This window comes from Polypterus senegalus, chromosome 7 (assembly GCF_016835505.1).
Source record: "Polypterus senegalus isolate Bchr_013 chromosome 7, ASM1683550v1, whole genome shotgun sequence".
NCBI lineage: Eukaryota > Metazoa > Chordata > Cladistia > Polypteriformes > Polypteridae > Polypterus > Polypterus senegalus.
In genome coordinates, this window is record NC_053160.1 from 111041343 (window position 1) to 111068532 (window position 27190).

The following is a 27190-nucleotide window of genomic DNA, read 5'->3' on the forward strand; positions in this document are numbered from 1 at the left end:
ATTGATATGAAAGTTAAAGTCGCCGACTCTTAAGAGTGTGTCATAGTTCGTAAACAGACATAAACTGGAAGCGTGAGTCTGTGCCTTTTAATAATCTCGAGAGAGAAACATGGTGGCAGCGTAGGTGATGGAACTGCGCCGAGAGTCACGCCAGTTTGCTGTTAAAAGTTCAGGACGCGGAGACCCTCACATGAAAGGAAAATGGAGGGTCTGCGACCGCTGCTGACATTAAGCCTCGATGCTAAAGACCTGGCGAAGTCATGGAGAACATGGAAGGACGAGTTCAGATTATTCACAGAACTTGCAATGCCGGAGGCAGAGGAAAACACTAAGGTCAGATTATGCCGTTATCTTATTGGAGAGAGCGGCAGAGAAATGTGTCAGGCACTGACCAGTGATGTAAGACCTGATGAGTTAACCATGAGCTTGATGATACGTAAATTTGATGAACATTACAACCAGAAAATAAATGAAACTGTAGAAAGGTGCAGATTTTTTTCAAGAAATCAGGCAAGGGGAGAAAATATAGACGACTACGTCACAGATCTGAGAGTGTTAGCAGGCACATGCCATTTCGGGGAGATTAAAATTTCCCTTATACGTGACTGAATTGTCTGCAGAACCAGTGATGCAAGTTTAGAGAGGTGCATACAAATAGGCAGAGCCACAGAAATGTCAAAGGAGAACAGCAGAACAGTCACACGGGGTTCCCTATTCTATACTTCTCCCGGTGAGTCCCTCTAAACCCTCTGTGTGAGGACATTATCATAAGGCTTAACAATCCTATTGTTACACCTTCTACGTGCACCCAACCATCCTTAATACGGAGTCTTCCTTGCTTTACCGCTGGCTGATTCTTTCCATTCATCTTCCCAGCTCTTTATCTAAACAGTTTTCCTTCTCACTTTTCCGATCCTTCGCTGTCTTCTCCCTTTTCGTTCAAAATATGCACCTCCTTGCCTTTAGCGATTTCGGTAGTGAACACTTCGATGAATGAAACCTGTTATCTTTACAACAGTTGACAAACACGGTATGTAACTTGAACACAACACGTCCTCCAAATACGAAACTGATTGAAAGAAATAATGATAATCAAATCCTTGATGACAGCAACACTTATAACAGTCACAAAACAATTACATTGACAATCAGGTTATGTTATTTTTAAAATGTTTCCTTTTCTTTTTCATAACTTCTTTAACACATTACTTCTCCGCTGCGAAGCGCGGGTATTTTTGCTAGTACAGTATATACAGTGGGTATGGAAAGTATTCAGACCCCCTTCAATTTTTCACTCTTTGTTATATTGCAGCCGTTTGCTAAAATCGTTTAAATTATTTTTTTCCCTCATTAATGTACACACAGCACCCCATATTGACAGACAAAAAAAAGAATTTTTGAAATTGTTGCAGATTTATTAAAAAAGAAAAACTGAAATATCACATAGTCCTAAGTATTCAGACCCTTTGCTCAGTATTTAGTAGAAGCACCCTTTTGAGCTAATACAGCCATGAGTCTTCTTGGGAAAGATGCAACAAGTTTTTCACACCTGGATTTGGGAATCCTCTGCCATTTCTCCTTGCAGATCCTCTCCAGTTCTGTCAGGTTGGATGGTAAACGTTGGTGGACAGCCATTTTTAGGTCTTTTTCAGAGATGCTCATTCCTTTCCTCTTTAGAGCATATCTCTACCTCTCCAGGATCTCGTCAACCTGCTCCCTAACCCCCACTACAGATCACAATGTCATCAGCAAACATCATAGTCCATAGGACTCCTGTCTAATCTTGTCTGTCAACTTATCTATGACCATTTCAAATAAGAAAGAGCTCAGAGCCAATCCCTGATGTAATCACACATCCATGTTGAATTCATTTGTCAGTCCTTCCACAGACCTCACCACTGCCACACTTTCTTTGTACATATCCTGTACAACTTTTACATACTTCTGTGTTATGCCTGTGGAAGACATGACAAGTTCAATCAAGTACATTTTTTTTTAGTCACAGATGAGTACATGGATTCTATGTTGCAAGGCAGAAGAGCAGTTACATTTTTTTTCATTGGGACTCCTTTTGGAACAGATGGGACCTTTTCCGCCATGACAGGTTACATCTGAACTGGAGGGGCACCAATGTATTGGGGAGGTGTATGAGTCAGATAGTCGAGGATTGCTTAAACTAGGGAATGGGTCAGGGAGTTTAGAACAGGCCAGGTTTAGGTCTATGCATGGAGGTACAAACAACGGTGTAGAAATAAAAATGGGTAGTAATGTAAATTCTAAGCAAACATTTAAAAGTATCAAAAATAAGGTAAATGAGTTGGAGTTGTATGTAGCTGGCCATAATTATGGTATTATAGCAATAACAGAAACCTGGCTAAATAACAAAGATGGGGATGAGTGTAACATAGAGGGATACACATTTTTAGGAATGATAGACAGAACAGAAAAGGAGTTGGGGTTGCTGTTTATGCAAAACAGAATTTAAATGTAAGACCTCTTCGGTTAAATGATGAGCCCCATCTTAGTGAGGACATGTGGCTTCGCCTGGAAAATATTAAGGAAAGAGGTCTTATTTTAGGAGTGTGTCATAGACCACCCAATTCAGACAGTAATTTCAACACACATCTTTTTAGTAATATCAAAAAGGCAAGTTTACAGGGAGATATTATAGTCATGGGGGATTTTAGTTATCCAAATAACTTGCAGATGAAGGAGCAGAAGAGCAGGAGTTTTAGAAGTAATCAGTGACTGTTTTTAACACAGCATGTTAAAGCACCAACACGGGGTGAAGCCTGTCTGGATTTAGTATTCTGTAATAATCAGGATAGAATTGAGGGTGTAGAGGTGATTGAACCACTAGGGTCAAGTGACCATAATGTAATACAATTCTCAGTATTTTGTAAGAGTACAGATGCAAAGACTAAAATTGTTAAGTTGAACTTTGGTAGGGCTAATTTTGAGCAGATGCACAAAGTCTAAGTAGGATAGACTGGGATAAGCTTTTAAATGTGGAGACAGTCGAGGAGCAGTGGAACAGGTTTAAAATGTTTTACATGTAATGCAGGACAGATACATACCTAAATTTGGAATAATAGGAAACTAAAAAACTCTACGATGGATTAATAAAGATTTAAAAAGAAGTTGCAAAGGAAAAACTGCTTTATAAGACATATAAGACTAATGACTGCAAAGTGATTATAGAGTGTATCAGAACATGAGGGCAACCATTAAGATGGATATCAGGAGGCTAAAAGACAGTTGGAGAGGAATATAGCAGATAAGGCGAAAGAAGACCCCAAGAGATTCTTTCAGTATTTTAGTAGTAAAAGAACAGTTAAGGAGGAGGTCAAGTTCATCGGGAATAGTAAAGGGGAATTAAAAGATACAGACAATGAAATAGCAGATGCCCTAAACTTACATTTTTCTGAGGTGTTTACAAGTGAGCAAGTGGATAACCTCCCAGAGGTAAACACGACTACTAAGGAGGTACTGAGGGATTTGGAAATTGTAGAGGAAGTGCTGCTCAGATTAAATAAGATGAAATCAAACAAATCACCAGGCCCAGATAATATTTATCCTCGTGTTCTTAAGGAGGCTAGTGAGTACATATATAAACCCTTGACACATATTTTTAGGAAGTCACTGTGCACTGGAGAGATTCCAAGGACTGGAAAATGGCAAATATCATCCCATTATATAAAAGGGTGACAGGGCAGATCCAAGCAACTATAGGCCAGTAAGCTTAACATGCATCACAGGAAAATTAATGGAAGGAATTATTAAGGATAAGATTGAGCAACACATGGCAAGGACAGGAGTTATTCTGAACAGTCAGCATGGGTTCAGAAGGGGGAGGTCGTGTTTTACTAACATGTTGGAATTCTATGAGGAGGCAACAAAAGGATACGATCAAAGTGGAGCTTATGATATTATTTATCTGGACTTTCAGAAAGCATTTGATAAGGTGCCACATGAGAGGTTGGGCATCAAGTTAAAAGAAGTGGGAGTTCAGGGTGATGTTTTTAGATGGGTGCAGAATTGGCTCAGACACAGGAAGCAGAGGGTGATGGTGCGAGGAACCTCATCAGAACTGGCCGATGTTAAGAGTGGTGTTCCACAGGGGTCAGTGCTAGGGCGCTGCTATTTTTAATATATATAAATGATTTAGATAGGAATATAAGTAACAAGCTGGTTAAGTTTGCAGATGATACCAAGATAGGTAGATTAGCAGATAATTTGGAATCTGTTATATCGTTACAGAAGGACTTGGATAGCATACAGGCTTGGGCAGATTTGTGGCAGATGAAATTTAATGTCAGTAAATGTAAAGTATTACACATAGGAAGTAAAAATATTAGGTTTGAATACACAATGGGCGGTCGAAAATTCAAGAGTACACCTTATGAGAAGGATTTAGGAGTCATAGTGGACTCTAAGCTATCAACTTCCAACAGTGTTCAGAAGCCATTAAGAGGGCTAACAGAATGTTAGGTTATATAGCACGATGTGTGGAGTACAAGTCCAAGGAAGTTATGCTCAACCTTTACAATACACTGGTGAAGCCTCATCTTGAGTACTGTGTGCACTTTTGGTCTCCAGGCTACAAAAAGGACATAGCAGTGCTAGAAAAGAGAAGAGTGACTAGGCTGATTCCAGGGCTACAGGGGTTGAATTATGAGGAAAGATTAAAAGAGCTGATCCTATACAGTTTAAGCAAAAGAAGATTAAGAGATGACATGATTGAAGTGTTTAAAATTATGAAGGGAATTAGTACAGTGAATCATGATTGTTATTTTAAAATGAGTTCATAAAGAACACATGGACACATTTTGAAACTTGTTAAGGGTAAATTTCGCACAGACATCAGGAAGTTTTTCTTTACACAAAGAATGATAGACACTTGGAATAAGCTACCAAGTAGTGTGGTAGGTAGTAAAACTTTAGGGACTTTCAAAACTCGACTTAATGTTTTTTTGGAAGAAATAAGTGGATAGAACTGGCAAGCTTTGTTGGTCTGAATGTCCTTTTCTCGTCCAGAATGTTCTTAAAATACATTTTCACCACAGCCATGTCCATCCTTTTCACAAAATCCACTATCATCAGACCTTCTGCATTCCTCTACTTGACACTATGCCAACCTCATCTCCTCTGTTCCCTTCACCAACATGTCCATTGTAATCCCCTCCAATCACCACTCTGTGTCCTTTGGGTATGCTGTCTATCACTTCATCCAACTCACTCCAGAAATCTTTTTTCTCATGCATCGCACACCTAACTTGTGGAGAAAATGCACTAACAACATTCATCATCACACCTTCATTCCTTCATAATCATCACTCTGTCTGACACTCTTTTCACCTCCAAAACATTCTTGATATACTGTTCCTTCAGAATAACCCCTTCCCCATTTCCACTCCCATCCACACCATGATAGAACAATTTGAATCCACCTCAGATCCACCTGGTTTTACTCCCCTTCCATTTAGTCTCTTGCACGCACAATTTATGAAACTTTCTTCTTTCCATCACATCAGCTAACTCTCTCTCCTTACCAGTCATACTGCCAACATTCAAAGTTCCTACCCTCAGTTCCACTGTCTTTACCTTCATCCTCTCCTCCTGCCTCCGGACACGTGTCCCCCCTCTTCTTCTCCTTCTTCGACCAACAGTAGACCAATTTCCACCAGCACCTTGTTGGCTGTCAGTACTGGTGGTGGCCATTGTTAACCTGGGCCTCAACTGATCCGGTATGAAAATCTGTATTGTTTTCCGTATAATGATTTGGCTATATGTTACACCTGATGCCCTTTTTGACGTAACTCTCCCCATTTATCCAGGCTTGGGACTGGCACGAAGAATCACACTGGTTTGTGCATCCCCTGTGGCTGGGTTAATTATAACAATTTAACAACTGGCATAATTTGGTTTTTCACTCTTGCTTTGGTTCCTGCCATGTACCTAGTGCTGCAATGTTAGGGATCAGTTCCTTGTGACCTATAATTGCATTATTACTATTATGATTATTAGAGTTGTGGTTGCAGGTTCAGTCCTTTATGTGCAACTCACAAGGTGGCCCAGAGCAAGTTATTTAACATTATACAGGTGAAATAAATGTATTCTGATCTTGATAGTTGATTTTGGTAAATGTGCCTGATTGAATAAAAACTATAATACATGTGTTGTTAATTATCTTCTTACAGAAATTGTTCTCTTTCTTAATGGTTAAGTTTTATTAAAGCATAGGAACATACAAGATATGTTACTTAAGCATGCTACATTCCTCATATGTGTTGAGACCGATTCCCATGTTTTATTTGTACTATATGTTTGCCTTTTGCTAACAGACTTTTTGGACTCTGCTCCCCAGTGTGGCAATTAAGGTAAGTACTTTCAAAGCTTGCTGCAGCATGTGTATTGCAGTCCAGATATACAAATACATACCTTGTAATGTATGCTTTGTGGGAGGATACACACAGCTATTTCAGAGTATCACAAGACTGAATTCAAATTGTATTTGTATAAAGTTCAAAAAGAAATTTTAAAAATGCAAGCACAACTTCTAAAATATAATGAGGAAAGACAATGTTGACAGTGTATACTATATTATATTTCAGCTATCTTTGATATATAGGTTGCAGTTTATCATAGCAATATGGAATTCACTGTTATTGGCAGAATGGTAACAAAACCTTAACAACATCCATATTGACATTACTACATGTAAACTGGGAAGTAAATTCCTATCTTTACTGGCCTGTTTTGACTTGGTGCAGCATGTTGCTTTTCCCAGCCACTCTGGTGGTCATATACTGGATCTGAAGTGCACCTCTGGATTATCTGTCGGCAGGGCCGGATTTTCCTATAGGCTAACTAGGCTTCAGCCTAAGGCCTCAAGATCAACAGGGGCCTACATTCAAATTGTTAGCAATTTGAACAAACTTAAAAATGGGAGGTGAAAGGGCCTCATAAGTGGAATAGCCTAGGGCCTCTTTTCATCTAAATCCGGACCTGTCTGTCGGCAACACCTATAGCAGTGATTTGGGACATTCTGACCATAAAGCAGTCAAAGGGCTTACAGGGATGCAGTAATTGTAGCCAAGAACACACATTATGGCAGAATAATAGAAAGTGGCCATGATAACCCAAGGGTTTTGTTCTCTGTTGTTAATAAATTACTTCAACCTGCATCTGACCCAATTACCTCCTCTACTGAGTCTGTGAAAAATTCCTCCACTTTTTCCGCAATAAAATTAAAGATCTAAATAATTCAACTAACATAAATTCATCATCCATTTATGTCCTTCCCTGTCTTCCCACTCACCAGTCACAACGGCATTTATTAATGACCTGCTTTGTAAGATGAGGCCAACTACTTGTGTACTGGACCCCATCCCCACCACACTTATTAAATCCTGCCTTCATACCATAATCCTCACTGTTACGACAATAATCAATACATCCCTTGACACTGGGTTTGTGCCAGCCACTTTTAAAATTGCTTCTGTAACCCCCATGTTAAAAAAGTCTGGTCTTGATGGTGACGATCTTAAAAATTTTTGGGCTATTTCCCACTTACCTTTTTTGTCAAAAGTTTGCGTTGCATTCAAAAAACATTTTTTTTAAACGTTAGTCTATCATACAGTATAAACTCCCTATGGCATTTTCCACTTGATTGACATACAGGGCGGCCAGTCTGAGATCTCTTTTCTTCTAACACACTGGTCATCCCGCACGCATGATCAAACGCGTGAGCTACTGCAAAACTCCGGCTGTGATCTAGTTAGCCTTCCAATTTATATCGACTAAAGAAGGGATTTAAATAAAATTTTGTTTGGGGAGGGTATGGGCTGGATGTGGAATTGGAAGAGGATTTTTTTTCTCACAATGTCACAATCAAATTGTGTTTGTCTGATCTGCCAATCTGTCATTGCTATTCCAAAGAAGGAAAATTTGTAAAGGTACTTTCGAACTGTTCGTAAAAACTACGAAACTGACTTCCTTCCGAAAAGCGATCTGAGAAAGAGAAAGGAGAGGGAACTAAAATCGCAGGTAATCGGACAGCCATCATTTTTCACTTGGCTGAATTCAAAAGCAAAGACAGACACACCGAAGCATCATTCCGGGTGAGTCACTCGATCATTAAGCATAAGAAGTCCTTCCAAGATGGAGAGATGATAAAAAGAGGCCTTCGTTGAGACAGATGGCTAGGGAGAAATTCCTGCTGAGATTTCAAGACCCCTGGCCTGAGAAAAAGGAGTTTCTCCTTGTCATTAAACATGCAGAATACAAGCAACTTAATAATGATCAATGGCCGCTAGAGTTGGCATTTTTTTTCTGATCTGACCAACATGTTGAATGAGCTTAATTTACAGCTGCAAGGAAAAGAGAACTCCATGGTCAATATGATTAGCTCAGTTAATGCTTTCAAACGAAAAATGCAACATCAGTCTTCAAAACTGCAGCGCCTTGATTTGGGGAACATCCAAAACCTCGCGTCAGAGCGGGAGACGCAATAGAAGGTGTGTGCGCAACTAGACAGCATACGCTACACACAGCAGATTGAAAATTGCCTGTCAGACTTTGACGGACAGTTTCAAGACTCAGCTTTACTTGAACCAATTGCTACATTTAAGTGCTATCCATTTAGGGAAGATGGTGAGGGTGATTCACTCACATCAGAAATTACAACACTGTTTCACCTAAAACTCCTCTACAGTGGAGGATGAGATTTTGGCACTACAGGATGACATTCAGCTGAAGTCTGGGGCTCCTGGACAGTCTTGGAGCTTACTCACTGAGGAAAAGTACCCAAACATGAGGAAATGTGCTACCTCCTTGACTGCATTATTCGGCTCTACTTATTTATGCGAGTCAGCCTTTTCCCACATGAAGATTATTAAATCCAAAAACTGTAGTGACCATAAAGGTATTGAATTGTTATTGTGCCATAAAGGTTATTCGGTTATGCAAAGTACGACTACATATATTTTATGTATAAAGTATACTCAGTATATACAGTAATCCCCCGCTCTAACGCGGTTCAGCTATCGCAGATTTATTAACACTATTATTATTACTAGGGGGCTCTGCCCCCTGTTCTCCCACGCTCTCGTTTGGTTTACCGGATGAACAATTTAAAGAAATTGTTATTTTCATGGGAATTGTTACATATGCATTATTTTCATTCTTACTTTAAAACTTTTGTAAAAACAATATTTGTCCTTTATTTCCTGCCCCGGGTGTGGTTAAATATCTTTCTCACGGCACTTATAGCGCTGCTCGCGTTGTGAAGGGGGGCCCTGAACGCACACTAAAAAGATGTACAGCAGTTGTCATTTTTCCACTTCGTGTCTCTGCCGCTCTTTTTGTGAAGGGGGGCAGCTCAGCACTAAGCAGAAGTGGACAGATCAGCTACTGGCTTTGTGTTGCTTCTGTCGAGATGTATGCCTGTTCTTTTTGCTTTGTGCGTTCTGTTGGAGGGGGAGGGGGAGGAGGAGGAGTGGGGTTTGGGGGGGGAGTTGGTGACGGCTGAACACACGCTAAGGAGAAGTGCTTGCATCTGGTCACGTTCACTTCGTTCAAAACTCCCCTCCCCCCGAGGCGTGCTACGCTCCTGCCACTTAGTGTTGGGAAGGGGGGAGCTGAATGCACTCTAAGGAGAAGTGGACTTTGTGCTGGCTCTGTGCTGCTTGGTTTTCAGCTTGTGCTCTGTATGTCAATCATTTAAAAGTCTGTACAGCAGCTCTTATCCTGTCTCACTGCCTTGTCTTGCATGAAGTTAAAATGATTTATAATAGAGAGTTGTTACTCATATCCTTAGCCCGACATCCACATATTATATGTGTTTACAAAGTGTATTTTAATAAGTTTCCATGTGTTTAAAGCGTGTGGGATGGGTATTTTCAGGCTATAACTATAAAAAAATGTGGTCTATCTACATCACGGATTTTCACCTATCATGGGTGGGTCTGGAATGTAACTTCCGCGATAGGCGGGGGATTACTGTATATCGTATATACTATATACCTAATGTAGGTAGATCATCTGTAGGTAGGTTATTTTAAAAGTAGCTCACAAGCCGAAAAAGTGTGGGCACCCTTGCTCTAATAATTTGCTGGAACCCATACAGTCTGGTTTCAGGGCGCAGCACAGCTGTGAAACTGCTCTTCTCCGGGTAAGCAATGATTTGCTTATGGCAACAGACTCTTGACAAACCAGCATATTAATTCTGTTAGACCTCAATGCAGTATTTGACACTGTAAGACATGACATTCTACTATCCAGAATGGAGAACATGCTGGTTATGTCTGGCACTGTCCTCTAGTGTTTCAAGTCTTATCTGACTGATAGGCAAGAGTGTGTTAGTCTTGGCAACAGCAGATCTAGCTCAGGGACAGTCATACAAGGAGTTCCTCAGGGCTCTGTCCTCGGCCCACTTCTTTTCTGTACTTATATGCTTCCCCTTGGCCATATTATTTGTAGATATGGACTGGGTTATCATTTTTATACAGATGACACTCAACTCTATTTGAATGTCAAAAGTACAACTTCATCAGAGATTTCTCAGCTTACAACTTGACTGAGTGAAATTAAAACCTGGATGGAGCAGGACTCTTTAAAATTAAATTGCAGCAAAACTGAACTCCTGTAAATTGGTACTAAAGCACTACTTAAGAAAATGAGATCCTTTTCAGTCACTCTTGATGGTGATCTCATCAGACCTTCTTCTGATGCAAGGAATCTTGGTGTCATTTTTGATTCCTCCCTTTCTTATTTCCCCCACATAAACCACATTACGAAACTCTTACTTTCACCTCCGTAACATATCCCATGTTTGCTCATTACTCTCTTTTTCTAATGCTGAGAAACTTGTCCATGTTTTTATCACATCCCACATCGATTATTGTAACTCACTGCTGGCAGGTGCCCCTTCTAATCTTCTGTCACAGCTCCAGTTGATTCAAAACTCTGCTACAAGAGTCTTTACTCGAACCAGCAACAGTGAGCACATTATACCCATCCTGCTTCACCTTCAGTGGCTCCCTGTGTCCTACAGGATTGAATATAAAATTCTGTTAATAACCTACAAAGCTTTAAATGGCCTTGCACCGGACTACATCAGTGACCTTCTAAATCACTATGTTCCTGTTTTTCTACTAAGGTCCTCTGATTCTAGTAATCTTGTTGTGCCTCATACTAACCTGCACTCTATGGGTGACAGGGCCTTCAGCTCCATAGCACCCAGACTTTGGAATGACATCCCGAAATTAATTAGATCAGCTGACTCCATTCATTCTTTTAAAAAACAACTTAAAACTTTGACGATGCGGGTTTGTTGCATGCTCCCATCTTCTGTCTGGGAGCCCTTGAACCCGTCACCGTCGGTAATGTTGCTGATGAGCTTAGCAGTGAGGCAACAACATAGCAAGGGGATTGTGAAAAAGTGCAAAGTTCTTTTATTAAAACAAACAACAAAACAAGATGTTCAAATAAATAGTGCAGTGCCTTTAATAAGTCTTTAAATAAATAATCCATAAAAACAGATGTGACACGTGGAGGTTAAATCCAATAAATATAAAAAGTCTTCTTAAAAACAACGATGTTAAAAATAATGCAGGAAGCATTCTTTTAAAAAAAACAACAACAAGCCCGGTGCCTTTTTACCTGCGGCTCCCCTGTTTCCCCGTCTGGGCTTCTCAATAGGGGAGTCACTCAACCTGCAGCTGGCCTTCTCTCTACTCCACTACTGGTCGGTCGCCTTTCCGATCCTTGAATCCGGTAGGCACCACCGAACAGCGACTTGAGATTCCCCAACGACCAGAGCTCTCACGCTGGGGACACTACTTCCCAGGTCCCGACTCCTGCTGCCTTCCGCAGAGAGTCATCCACCTTCCGGTCACTGCCGCCCTTCAAAATAAACTCTGCGCGACAACTACTGCTACTCCTCAGATGTCGGCCTAACACCCATGCTCCCAGATCAGCAGCACGTGAGCCTTCGCTCACTCGTTCTCCCACACTGACTTTCTTTCTCTCTCTCTCTCTCTCTCTCCACTGCTTCCTACTTTCCTCCTGCAATCTCCCATTCGTTCTTTCTTTTTCTTCCTCCCCTAGCCGACTCGCGCTTCTATTTAACTAGAGGGCATGGGAGCTGTGGCAAATCAGCAACCCCAGGAACAATCACGGATGTGGACGGTTTCTCACTTGTGAACTTAGGTGAGAAACGCCCACATCGCGAATCGCCCCTAGAACTGCTTTAGATGCAAAACCACCACACCCCCTCACCAAGCTGCGAGCGTGGTGATTATTTATTTTAAAAACGGCCCTTTGACGGGAGCTGTGGACCCGCTATACCACAAAAACTTATCTATTTAGGAAGGCTTTTAACTTAACTTAACATTCTGCCCTTTCTTTCAGTTTACCTCTCTGTCCAGGTGCTCAGGATAATTTGTGTGTCTGTTATATCACAAATTAGATTATTTGTTAGGTTTTTCTTTTAGTATTGAATTTAGTATTTTACTCTGTTTCATTGTTCTACTCAGGAAAACATTTGTACCCAATGTTACATATACCCTGCTGTTTTTTCTAAGACTCTGTGAAATACCTTGAGCATTGGAAAGGCACTATATAAATAAAATGTATTATTATTTTTATTAACGTTTTCAATGTGGACTCTTGGCAGGATGATGCTTTACTGGTAAATCACAAAAGATTTTGCGTTCTCAAAAATACAATACCATATTATTGCAGTAAATATATTTGTAAAACATTGAATAATCCATCATTGTAAGTAACATAAATAACATTTCTATTAATAAAATAAATACAGCAGTCAAAAATGATCCAGATCACATTGGATACATACCAGTATATCTTATAATAATGTCATTACAACTGTTTTGTATGTACCCTTTGCACATACTTTGTAACACTCTAAAGTCCTTGCTCCTTTAATAATAAGCATTGTTTCAAAACAGCCACAATATATACTTTTTTCCTTCATATCTATCTTTTTTTAATAATCAAAGCTACTGACCATATAATTATAAACTGTTATTTCCTCAGTATCCATATAATTGGTATATCAAGTAAGGTATCATATTCATACTGTATTACCTTTCAAATTTTTAAGAATGTACTGTCTCTGCAAATCTTTTACTGACTACCGTTAGCAGTATATTGTAGAAATTAAGTGGTAATTACAATTGAGGTTCAAAATAAATTGCAACAGCCCTCAATGGGAGACCCAAGGATAAGTGAGTAAGCAGCAAACTAATGAAAGATATGTCAAAGTAAATAGCTACAGCTTACAGACCAATTCATATTGTGGAGGACAAAAGCAAAGATAGATATCGCAACAAGATTGAATTCAACTCTAGAAATGATAAAGTATGTCCACAGAACACAAAAACACTGGGAGACATTCTGGCCTTACAGAGAGCCAACATCACTATGCCAACGACAGCTAAATTGGGGACACTGCAGATGATGGATGAGCAACTGTAACCCAGCAGGTAAATTTTCAATAGTAATTACAGACTTTGTGCATATGAGAGAGATTTTTTTTGTGTTTGGGAGAGAAATGTTTCTGTGCGTGAAAGTAGTTTACTAATGGAAAATGTGTCTGCGTGAGTAACAAAGCGGAGAGTGTGAGAGACAATGTGTGTTGTGTGTATGTGTGAGTGTGTATGTAGGAGGAAAAAAAATAAAGATCTCTAGGTCCACACTAACACAGATAAATTAAAAAAATGGCATGTTTATTTCTAAAGTTTTCAGACTACACAAGCATTTTCAAATTGTTTTTTTAAAAGTTTTGCATCCTCAAAAATGTGAGACCCTGGATTTTCAAACATATATATCTAGGATATAATTTTCATTGAGGAAAAACCATTTCAGTGTTAACACAAGGCCAAACTCAATTTAAAAACATTTCAAGGTTTCGTTTGAAATATATCTAGGTTAGTGTGTTTTTTTTTTCCAAAGATTAGCTGTAGGTAGTGCTGGGCGGTATGACCAAAATTCTATATCACGGTATTTTTCAAAATTATACCGGTTTCACTTTATTCCATGGTATTTTTTTCCCATACATGAATGATGTTAACCACATTTTCCACTGCAATTACTGTAGTAGACTGGCTAGGAATAACCTAATCCACTGTCATGAGAATTGTACAACAAAAATTTTAATGTGCACACAAGTATTAATACTGGTTTGCATGGCCCCATAAAGTGATAATTTTCAAGGGGGTAGCACTAATGAAGAGAAGGAATCACTTTGCATGACAGTTGCAGTCAAAATATAGAACCTTTTTATTCAACAAATTTTGCAAACAACTTAAACTATAATTTTGAGAATATATTTTCAACCATCCAAAGAGGCATTTAGACTTAGGTGCTTGTCAAAAGTTGTGTTGCACTGAATAGGTCTTAGAAAAGGAATAAATAGTAAATCTTTTTTGTAAACAAACTACACTTTCTGTTAATGTTAACAATCTCTGTCCACTGACATGGTTAAAGTGACTTTTTAATCAACTTTACCATCATTAAACTGCATAATATTTAAACTAATAAATAATAGCAATAAAATAAATAATATTACAACTTCCAGTAATAATGCTATTATTTCAAGGCTTCAAGCCTGGGTACATTACGCAGTATTCACAAAATAAAAATTAAATCAAATTAAACAAGTGCAACTTGGTGATGACATCTTTACCAACTGAACCATCATTAAGGCAAATTGCATTAATATGAACCTTGCTTCACGCTAAGCTATATGTATAAATAATAAAACTGCAACTTGCATTTATAATACTATTACACAGTACCTAGGTACATTACACAGTATTCAAGTGTTAAAAAAAATAAAACGAGTGCAACTTGGTTTGCAGTATTATCCAGTAGTATAGAAACGCTATTCACACATTTGAACATAACGAACAAGGCATTTATGTAAATCTTAGCCATTACAAATTCTGGGAAAGGAAAACCAGATGGTCAACAGCATCTGGTTTGAGTGCTGCCCTGTGGTACGTGACAATGTTCCCACCAGTACTGAAAGCTCTTTCAGGTGGAGAACTGTTAGCAGGGATACACAAATATCGTCGTGCTAGTTTGGCAGCTCGGGGTCAATTTGCTTGGTGGCATTTCCACCACTCAAAAAGGGTCTGCATCACTGTCAACATCTGTGGTCTGTGGGTAGGTTTTCAGCTCTATTTTGATGCTTTCCTCATCTGACAGTCTAACATTGCTGGAGCCCATGCTACCCATGCTCTGCTTTTTGAAAAAGCTGGACAAAGACTTCTTTCTTTTTTTCTCAGAAGGAGGAACAGGCTGTGCTGCTGCCCCAGAAGCCATTGAGAGTGCTGACATGCCAGTGCTGGCTTCATATTGATCCTTTAATTATATTATTTCTTCTGCTTCTCTGGATATAATGTGTTCCACCGTTTCGTTCTTTATACAGGTTGTTCCGAATTGTGGGTCTAGACCTGACATCCAGGAGGTCATCCAAAACAGGATCTGAATATTTCTCATTCAAGTATGCTAGAATGTTTTTCTTCACATACTTGGTCAGTAATGCTTGTGTTGAAGAGACGGAGTACGGGCTTGAGGCAGGAGACGCTGACATAGTGTTTTCCTGAAAAGGCATCTGTGAAGTCCTGGAGTGGGTTCAACAACTTGTTCATAGTCTCCAGCACATCCACATCCTACCAGCTGAGCACCAAGTGCCCTAATTTTCTGTCAGCTTTTAGAACCCAACTAATGGCGCTCTCCTGCTCAAGTGCTGTTTGTATCATATTTTGACGTGCCCCCCCACCATGCTCAGTCGTGAGCATGTGCTTTGGCAAGCCCAGTTCATCCTGAGCAACGCCCAGGTCCCTCCTTTTCTTCCAAGAGTACGAGAAGGCAGAGACAATTTTTTTGCAGACGCCAACTGCACGTTGTATACATTCAACTTTCACACCTGTCTCTGTAAAAACAACAAACAATTCTATTCACTTGCTAATCCAAATGTTAATTACAAGAGATTAATTTATCGATAGTCCTAAAATACTCTCATTTCTAAACTCCTTTACAAATTTCCACAGACCCACACAAAGTAAGTTAAATGTAATCATGTCATAGTTACGATGGGGTTACCTTCCGCACATCAGATCGCAAGTCGAATTGATCGTAAGTCTCATAACGTAGCCTAAGGAACTGTACTCAGAGCCTACTTAACTCTTTGAGAGCCGAATATTTTTTCCAAAAAACTCAGTTTTGTGAAACACACACAAAGCAATGGTTTCACACATAAATCAACATATGCTGCCTGTTGTGTCTGCTGTTGGCGCCTGTTTGCAGTTTCCATCTGCGCAGAGGGCGGCTTGACAGCCAGCAGAAATGCATGGTGGACTGGCTGCCTGGCTGTCTTTGTGAGACAGGTGCAGAGGGGTGATCATTGCAGTGAGACGCAATATGGTTTGTACCTCGTGTCATCATGTCGGTCATCCCAGGCGAACGTTGCCATGGGTGCATCAGCTACAGGAACGTGTTCAGCATCATGATCAGCTGGGGACCGATCAGCTGATCCCAGTACCTCACTTTTGTTTTCGATCCAGATAACTTGCATCAAAATCGGGGTCCCTATCGATCGCTAGCTAAACTGAGGCATCTCACAAAGTGGGAATTTCCAACAACATATCAGACTGCATCGCTTGGATGGCTCGGCCCACAGAAATGTTTGCTTGCTGCACCAACTTGAAAATTTATATTTTACACAATTTTATATAAATTATTGTCTCACTTTCGACATGTAATTTCGAAAAATCTAAGTTGAACCATCGTAAGTAGGACACTACCTGTATTGACTGATAATAGAGATAACAGAAAACTGATTATACACACATTCATTGTACATTTCTTATTACTATGGTATGTTTTTACTATCATTACTTAAAAAAGTTTATTATTTTAATAACTATTACATACCTATGGCTGAGTGAAGCCTGTGTCCAAATCACTGGAGTCTTGTCCAATTGTTAATTTTGACAGCCTTCTTGATGTTGGCCCCGCTGTCCATTGTGATGGCCACTTGCCTCTGTTTTGTAAGCCCCCAAGAATCAAGTGTTTCCAGCAAGTAATTTACAAGTGTGATCATTTGAAAAATAGCTTGTTTGGAGGCAATAACTTTTCAGTAGCCAGTCATCATTTATAAATTTTTATTGTAACTTCCCTCTGTGTTCTTGGTACAAGTTGGGGATTGCCATTTGGCTAAAGTACTTGCGACTTGGGATCACATATCTGGGATCCAGTGCCTTGATCATAGCCCTGAATCCGCCTTTCTCCCCAGTACTTAACGGAGCCATGTCTTTGGCTATATGGATTGTAATGGCGTTGATTATCTCGATACACGCTTGTTTTTTTTGTCATAGGGAGTACCTCTAGCAAATGCGTCTACAAGTGATGTGTGACTCGAATGTCCTCTAGCATTTTTAGTTTTACCTGAGCACGTGTAGGGTGCCAATCTTAGTTCCATACATTCATTTTATTGTCTGCTACAGCTTCAGTTTTGGAATGTTCTCTGTCCATTTTCACCGCTCAATACCTCCACTAACACATGTACTCCATTGCATGCGTGTTTAGCAGTGTAGTAGTGAAAAAGGTCCCCCAATTAAACAGTTTCCCGCTGTGCCACATTCCGAATGTTGTTTAGGCTTTTTAAACTAGTGTTGTAGTATAAGAAAATCCATATCATAACAAAAATAAATAACGTTTTTCAGTATGAACCAGTATGCCTTTCGACACTATTTGTAGGTATATAAAGAGTGTGTTTTGCAAGGGTGTGATTTTTATGTTTGAGTGAATGTAAAAGATTGACTGAAGTGATTTTAAATTCTATTTTAGTGGAGGTACTTGACTGAAATTCTGGGAGGAGAAGAGTTTTTTTCATGCTCAGTGGTGCTACCTGCTTGGTGCCATTTGTCCTGGGTAATGGAGAGCTCTGATTATGACTCTAAATACATTAAAAATTCAAGAAGACATTAACATATCTGCAGACATGTATAGAAAGCACTAACATCAAATGGTTGAAGATTGCTCCACCACTCAACCTAAGATTTAAGAAGCTAAAGTGCTTTGCCAGAGCTGAGAGCTGTGTGCTATGGTCTTAATTCAGCAGCTTGCTCAAGGCAGATGGTCTTACAACATAACCTGTGCAAGCAAAAAAGCCATAGCCAATAAAGAAAAAAAATCTCCCCTCTTGGTTTCTTCAGAGTCTGAATATGATGAGGATTCAATTGAAATGTGTGTCGAGCATTACAGAGCAGAGGCCAGCATTCACATGGAAGAATGTCAACTAAGGTTGGTGGTCAGAAATTTCAATGGTGCATATTTATTTAGAGCCAAAGATGTAATATCTGCATTAAATGTAAATGTGGCGGAGTGTGTTTCTTTATTAACAATTCATTGTGCCCAGACGTTAAAGAGCTGGGAAGTAGTTGCTTGCTTCATGCAAAATTTCTGTCAATTAACTGAAAGCCATTTTTCTGCCTAGAGAATTTGCATCTGTCAGTCTAATTGGAGTTTATTTTCCACTTCACACAAATACCACAATTGCAATTCTACTCTTAGCTGATCATGTTTTAGCTAATGAGAATAAATACCTGGATTCTATAGTTATTATTTTGGTTGACTTTCCACCTTAGTATCAGATCTTATGAAAGAGCTGGTGAAATCTGCAACTAAAGATGATAAAACTCTGATCCATCGATACACCACTATTTAAGATGCTTACTGTTTCACAGGCCCCTTTGGGCAACTCTGACAATGCCATGATATCTCTTCTTCCTTCATTTTGGCAGAGATAGAAATCATCTAAACCAGAAATAAAAACAGAGTGTAAGTGGTCAACTGAGGGTGTTGAGAGACTGCAGGATGGATTGGATACTACTCTCTGAGAGTTGTTCAAAGATGACTTTAACATACCAGATGAGTATATGGACAAAATAAATTTTTTATGTTAGTTTCTTCTTGAAAACTGAATTCCAGCAAAACATTTGTCAAATACAAAAATGACAAACTGTGATTTTCTAATAAACTGAAAAAGTTAAGAAAACCTACACTGGAAGCTTACAGAAGCAGAGACAAAGCTCTGTTAAATATCAATTTCACAAGTCCATTGATGATGCCAACATCAGATATAAGGTAAATCTAGAGCATAATTTCACCAATAATTGTTCGTCTGTCTAGAATGCTGTATAGGTGATCACCCCCATCCAAACACAGACTTCTAAAGACATGCTAAATGACTAGTTGAACAATTTTATTACAGGTGTGCAAAGCACTACTGTACCACTTAGAACATCAAACTATCTGACTTACTACTCTGGCAGCTAAACTGTACTTACCTTCTACGCATTTATGTGCATGAAGTCCATTTTCTCTACTGGAAATAGATATGTCATAAAGCTTTTGGTACAGAAAACATTCCTCCCTCCACACTAAAATATTCTACTGTATTTAAAGAAATCGTCACATCCACTCAGTTTTCACAGTTTTTGGCTCAATGCAAAGTCCATTCGTGTTTCAAAGGATCCATAATCATACCTGTGCCTAAGAAGTAAAATGCTTCCTGTTTAAATGATTGCTGGTCAGTGGCATTGACCTCTGTAATAATGAAGACATTTCAACATCTGGTTATTCAGTATCATTAGTCTGTCACAAATTCTTTCCTTGACCCACTAAAGTTCACTTGCCATGCCAACGGGTCAGCTGAGGATGCAGTAAACACGGCTCTCCACTATGTCTTGCAGCATTTAACTGACATTCTTAGATAGATAGATAGATAGATAGATAGATAGATAGATAGATAGATAGATAGATAGATAGATAGATAGATAGATAGATAGATAGATAGATAGATAGATAGATAGATAGATAGATAGATAGATAGATAGATAGATAGATAGATAGATAGATAGATAGATAGATAGATAGATAGATAGATAGATAGATAGATAGATAGATACTTTATATTTGTGGATTTCAGTTCTGCATTTAACACAGTTACACCATAGCTCTTCAACAGCAAACTTCTCAGTATGGATCTGAAATATGGTATGTTGTATGTCTCTGGATCTCTGATTTTCTAACAGAAAGTGAAGATGGGCAATTATCAATCAGGGCCCCAAACCCTGAGCACAGGGTTTCCACAGCGCTGTATTCGGTCTCCTCTCCTTTTCTCTCTCTACATCAATGATTGCACCTCCAATGACCCATCAGTTAAACTGCTGACATTTATTGATTACACCACCCAGATGGGGATGAAGTACCATATCAGAGGGAGGTAGATTGTCGGGCCAGTTGGTGCATATTCAACAATCTGAACTTGAATTCCATCACAACAGTGGAAATGATTGTGGATTTTAAAAGACACTCCTCACCTCTTGCACTCATAGTTATAAATGGTGTCTTAGTGAGCAAGGTGGAATCATTTAAATTTATATCACTCTCATTCATAATCTAGAGGAGTTGGAGAGTTTTTAGATGTAATCAGTGACTGTTTTTAACACAGTTTTTTAAAGCACCAATGTGGGGGGAAGCCTGTCTAGGCATAGTATTTTGTAAAAAATCAGAATAGAATTGAGGGTGAAGTAGTGACTAAACCACTTTGGTTAAGTGACCATAATATAATAAAATTATCAGTGTTTTGGAAGAGCAAAGTTTTACTTTAGTAGGGAAAATTTTGAGCAGATGAGGCAAAGTCTAAAAGCATGGGTGGGATAAGTTTTTTAGTGTGGAGACAATTCAAGGAACAGTGGAACAGATTTAAAAAAGTATTTAGATACTAGCCAACCCACGGCGTACCATACGCTGGATAATCAGGCCGGTTTTTTAATGATTTTTAAGCACAGGGAGAAAATTAACATTTGAGAAATCAGTACTGTAATAAATCAGCAAGAAAAGCAACATTTTAACAATACACGGAATGAACCAACACACAGTCATCCGTGACTGAAAACTGGCGGACCGCCATCGCTCATGTGCCCACCTCCAACTTGTCACTTGAGTCGTTGTCTTTGCACAGTCCAGATGTACCTGTGACTCACGTAGACTTTCCGTGTTCCTGCAGGAGCATCTAAGAAGACGTATGTTTGTCGCGGACGCGAATTGCTGTATGTAGCATGTAAAACGGTTTGCTATGGTGCACGCGGTCGTGCGTCATAACTGAAAACTTGGTTTTTAAAGACTGCTTACTTCAGTGTGTTTTAACCTCAGTTGTAAAGTATTGTTTTAAGGATCCCATGAGATACCCCTCGCAAACCGTTTTACACGCTGCATAAGGCGATTCACCTCTGGCGTGGCTCCTTCCTGCGTGCGCCATAGGTGTCTTACTTGTCGGCGGCTTAATGAATCCACGCCCCTTCCGGCTTGCTTTCCATGGTTGTCTTGCCTTTCCATGGGTGTCTTGCCTTAGTGAATTATATATATAGATAATGCAGGCAGGCACATATCTAAATTTGGAATTAGCAGGAAATTAAAAACAAATTGCACAATAGGTTGATAAAGAGTTGAAAAAGAAGCTGCAAAGAAAAAACAGTTGTGTAAGACTAATAACTCCAATATGAGTTGCAGAGCATATGAGAACATGAGAGTAGCAATTAACAAAGGTTTTAGGGAAGCTAAATATAGCAGATAAGGCAAAAGATTGCCACAGCAGGTTTTTTTTTTTTTTTTGTATCTTAGCAGTAAAAGAACAGTCAAGGAGAAAGTGAAGTGTGTCAGGAATAGCAACAGGGAATTAAAAAATTCAGGTAGTGAAATAGCAGATGCCGTTAACTCGCATTTTTCTGAAATCTTCAAATTTGTGGAAGTACTCCTTAGATTAAATAAAATGAAATCAAACAAACCACCATGACCAGAGGATATTTACCCTCTTGTTCTTAAGGAAGTTAGCAAGTACATATACAGGATGGCATAGGGAAACGGGAAAATTTGAAACTAGGTGTTGGCGACCTTGGGGTGTCAGTAGTTGTTTGGGGCCAATGCAACCTCATTTAGAACTGCTTGGAAATTTGGCGTCACTACCAGTTAGAACATTTTAATTGTGTCCCGTCTGCTCATGCTTTTACAACATGGGTACACAATTTCGAAGAAACAGGTTTAGCCTTAAAAAAGAAGTCCCCAGATGGAGCCACTTTGCATACTGCCCAACAGTTGATGGTAGCTATTCAATGATTGCTTGGAAAGCGCATCATTTCATGCAATGGTGACATTGCATGGCCTCCGAGATCCCCAGGTCTCACGGTTTGTGATTTTTTTCTCTGGGGACATCTTAAAGCCAAGTGTACCAGACACGTTCTGCAACCATTGCTGAACTAAAAAGCAGGATTGAGAAGGAAATCGCTGGCATTTCTCTCGACATGTTACATCGAGCAATTCAGAATTTCCACAACAGGCTATCAGAATGTGTATGGAGAAATAGGCAACATCTTCATGATGTTTTCTTCAAAACATAAAATGAATATTGATTACCATCATTAATTGTGTATCCCGTACAACAGATTTCATTATTAAATGTATTTTGTAATGTGTTTATTCGTGCATTGAACATCAATTGAAAATTTCCTGATTCCCTGCACCACCCTATATAAACCCTTGGCGCATATTTTTAGGAAGTCACTGCATACTGGGAAAATTTGGAAGGACTGGAAAATGATAAATATTATCACGTTATATAAAAAGGGTGATTGGGCAAATCTAAGCAACTATTGGCCAGTTAGCTTAATGTGCATCAAAGGTACATTAATGGAAGGATTTATTAAGGAAAAGATTAAGCAACACATGGCAATAATAAAAGTTTTAATGAACAATCAGCATAGGTTTAGAAGAGTGAGATCATGTATTACCGTTATGCTAGAATTCTGTGAGGAAGTAGCAAAACAGTATGATCAAAGTGGAGGATATGATATTATTTATCTTGACTTTCAGAAAGCGTTTGAAGGTGCCACATGAGGGGTTGGGCATCACACTAAAAGAAGTGGAAGTTCAGGATGTAGACGGGTGCAAAATTGTCTCAGAAACAGAGAGAGATATGTTGCGAAGAACCCTGTCAGAATTGGCTGTTGTTAAGAGTGGTGTTCCATAGGGGTCAGTCCTAGGGCAGCTACTATTTTTAAAATATATAAATGATTTGCATAGGACTATAGGTAACAGTCTGGTTAAATTTGCAACTGATTCCAAGATAGATGAACTGGCGATAATCTACAACCCACTGAATAATTACAGAGGGACTTGGATAGCAAACAGCCTTGGGCAGTTTTGTGGCAGATGAAATTTAATGTAAGTAAAAGTAAAGTATTAACACATTGGAAGTAAAAATGTTAGGTTTTAATACAAAATGGGAAGTCTGATAATCAAAGTACACTTTATGAGAAGGATTTAGGAGTCATTGAGGAAAAAAACTATCAACTTCCAGATAGTCTTCAAAATTCATTAAGAAGGCTAACAAAATGCTAGGTTATGTAGCATGATGTGTAGAGTATAAGCCGAAACAGATTATGCTGAAGCTTTATAACACACAGGTTAGACCTCACCTGAACTACTATGCACATTTTTGGTCTCCAGACTACAAAAAAGACATAGACGTGACAGAAAAATTCCAGAGAAGAGTGTCTAGGGTGATCCTAGGGAGACAGGGGATGAGGTATGAGAAGCTTTTAAAACAGCTGAATCTTTTCAGATTAACCAATAGAAGATTAAGGCTGGGGTTATGCTTCACACAATGCATGCTGCAGCGGATGCTCCTGCTACGCTAGCATTTGACTGTTTATACTTGCGTGCGTACTTTACATAAATCTGAAAGAATCCACCAGGTGGCACAGTGGGAGCAGGTATGGCTTCTCTGTGTTGTGAATTGCCTGGAACACCCATTAAATTCCGATGACACCTTACCACAATATCTCTGAAAAGGATGTTTAATGATTAAATTCATCAATCCAGGGATGTGTCCATTAAAGCAAACATTGGGCACGAGGCAGAAACAATCCCGGGATGGGGTATTGCAAGGTGAATACAAGCACACACTGGAGTCATTTTACGGACCAAATCCTCAAATCTGCATGTCTTTGGAAGGAAACCGGAGCACACTGTGGAAACCCAGCAGGAAAACATGTAAACTCCAAGCAGGGAATACCAGCGATGTGACTCCCTGCGAGAGCAATGCTACCGCTCTGCCACCGTGTCACCCCCTTGTGTGTAATTATTAACAGCATTTGCTATTTAAACGAAATTAACAATTTATCTTTAAAATGTAGCATACAAACTTTATTGCATTTCACCATGAAAGTGATATCAAGTATAAATCTAAAGATTCTAAATTTGCAGAAAGTTGGAATATCATACATTTAATGTGTTCTGTGTGGTGATCTATTGCTGCTTGCCGCTGCTGTCAGGTCCAAGAAGCTCATAGCGATTAAAAACTGGGATGACATTTACGATGGTCTGCTTTAATAATAAAGTAAACTATGAGGTTAAAGTGGACATTTCAAGATTAAAGCCAAGCAAAATGACACCTTTTATTGGCTAACTAAAAAGATTACAATATGCAAGCTTTCGAGGCAACTCAGGCCCCTTCTTCAGGCAAGATGTAATCAAGAAGGCCTGACCTGCGTGTCAGTTGCTTAGAGTTGTATAGAGTGAGAAGTCAAGCAAAATGACACTTTTTATAAATACTATATCGTTATTTGGAACATAATTGACAAAATGTAAACATGAAGTGTATAATGTATGAAGCCTGAATTCCAAACATCAAGTAAACACTTTCACAAAAGGTTCAAAGAAAAGACAACAGCTTCCATGGCGTAGCGGTAAGATTTGCTGACTTGTAATCAAAAGTCCCTGGTTCAATCCCGACTCACTCCTATGTTTGCCATTTTCAGTAGTGAGCTGCTCTTATTGTTAATATTATACAGTACACACATACACTTGGTTTGCATCTGTATCACACGGTGTACATTGATAGAACTTGTAAAAGTTACCTTTTCTTTTTTACTTTTATTCTCTTTAAATCACGATCACGATACATACTACCGCCACCCGGGGCAACCCAGTTGCAGATAGTTGACGCAGACTGCTCAGCCAATCAGTGCGCAGTAGGCCTGTTGCGCCATAGAGACCAGAGTTCGATTCCCCGCTAGGGAGGAAGTGTTATTTTTTTTTTCTTTTTAACCATATAAAGTGGTATGCACTGTCAGTCACTCAGATTGTTGTATTTTCACGCGGGATGCTCCTTTTAAAATATTATTTTTAACAATTGAAACTGCAATTAACATAAACAAGTGTCTTTATAACTGTTATTTTTAAGATCCATAGGACATAGACAGACAGAGCACTGCATAATAGACACAGATAGAGAAGTCACTAGATATATAACTAAAAAAGGAAGGCTCTATATAATAGATATAAAAAACAGCTAAGGGGATAGGTAAATAGCTATAGCACGTCTTTATGTGATCCAAATAAATAAAATTTGAGCTATAGCACATCTTTATGTGATCCAAATAAATAACATTTGAGCTGATTTATTTACTTATCTTCCTACACCATAAAGTCACAAGTGAACTACAGAGTTTCCTCTGTTTGAATTGTCAAGGGCATGCTCACAAATTACACATGTAATGTCACAAAAAATACCTGCTGACACTTTAGTACACGAGCAATGGTATGAGAATGCAGTTAGACTTTTTTTGGGCACATACACCACGCTAGTGTTTAGATCTGGGTGGTGTAACGTTGGCGAGCTCTGTAAGCCGTGCTGTTTCTTTGAAGGACAGGTGATTGGCAGGATGACGCCGGACTTCGTCCTGTATTCAAACTGTGCCATCTTTCTCCTTTACGCCTGGTGCAACTGTACATACAAGCTTCCAGACACTCCCCCTCCCCCACCCCTTCCGATCTGATGCCATTTTCAAATAAAGGCGCGTTATAACAGAGGTGAACTCAGATCGGAGAAAACAGAAGCCCTCCACATCAGGTTCAGCTGCGTTGTTCTTATATGTGAGTGGACGTTTCTTGCAGGAGGGCTTCTGTTTTTGCACTAATGCAATATTATTTGAAAACACGCTGGCGCTGTTACAGAAGGCGTGAGCTTATTCAGTGCAGCAGGATCAACGCACAGTACATGCAATATTATTTGAAAATGAACAGCGTCCGATCGGGTGTGAATGTATGCTGGCACTGTTACTTAGAGTCAGATCAGGAGCTTATTCAGTGCATTATATACAGTAATCCCTCCTCGATCACGGGGGTTGCGTTCCAGAACCCCCCGCGATAGGTGAAAATCCGCGAAGTAGAAACCATGTTTGTATGGTTATTTTTATATATTTTAAGCCCTTAGAAACTCTCCCACACTGTTTATAAATATTCTCCGCAGTTATACAGTAAACCCTCGTTTATCGTGGTTAATCCGCTCCAGACAGATAAATGATTTTCCACGAAGTAGGATTCTTTATTTATAAATCTAATAATTTCGCAGTTAGAGCATAGAAAACCTGTTTACGACCTTCTAAATACGTTTTTTAACATTATTAGAGCCGTCTAGACATGAAATAACACCCTTTAGTCAAAAGTTTAAACTGTGCTCTATGACAAGACAGAGATGACAGTTCTTTCTCACAATTAAAAGAATGCAAACATATCTTCCTCTTCAAAGGAGTGCAGTCAGGAGCAGAGAATGTCAGAGAGAGAGAGAAAAGTAAACAAAAATCAATAGGGCTTTTAAGTAAACAAAGCACCGCGCTAAAGCCACCGCAATGAAGGGATCAATGTGAAGGTAGTCTTTTCAGCATTTTTTAGAGGAGCGCCCATATCTTCTAAGCAAACAGCCTCTGTGCAAACATCACACCCCCTCCATCAGGAGCAGAGAATGTCAGAGAGAGTGAGAGAGGCAGAGAAAAGCAAACAATCAAAAATCAATACGGTCTGTTAGAGCTTTGAAGTGTGCGAAGTACCATGCAGGAAGCATATCGTATATCATTGAGGAGTTTTATTTAATACGTAATACGTGCTCTGATTGGGTAGCTTCTCAGCCATCCGTCAATAGCATCCCTTGTATGAAATCAACTGGGCAAACAAACTGAGGAAGCGTGTACCATAAATTAAAAGACCCATTGTCCGCAGAAATCCGTGAATCAGTGAAAAATCTGTGATATAT

General features: G+C 39.3%; 1 protein-coding gene across 3 annotated transcripts in view; it reads left to right on the forward strand.

The window, feature by feature from the left end:
- phf24 (PHD finger protein 24) overlaps positions 1–27190 on the forward strand; it is a 333884-nt gene that overhangs the window by 290924 nt on the left and 15770 nt on the right. For 2 of the 3 annotated variants that reach the window (XM_039759156.1, XM_039759158.1), the window contains exon 7: positions 6345–6380. The exons of the other annotated variant lie outside the window; for it this stretch is intronic. In XM_039759156.1, the coding sequence (XP_039615090.1) occupies positions 6345–6380 (36 nt within the window). The remainder of the gene's footprint in view (positions 1–6344; positions 6381–27190) is intronic. 3 annotated transcript variants of the gene reach the window in all.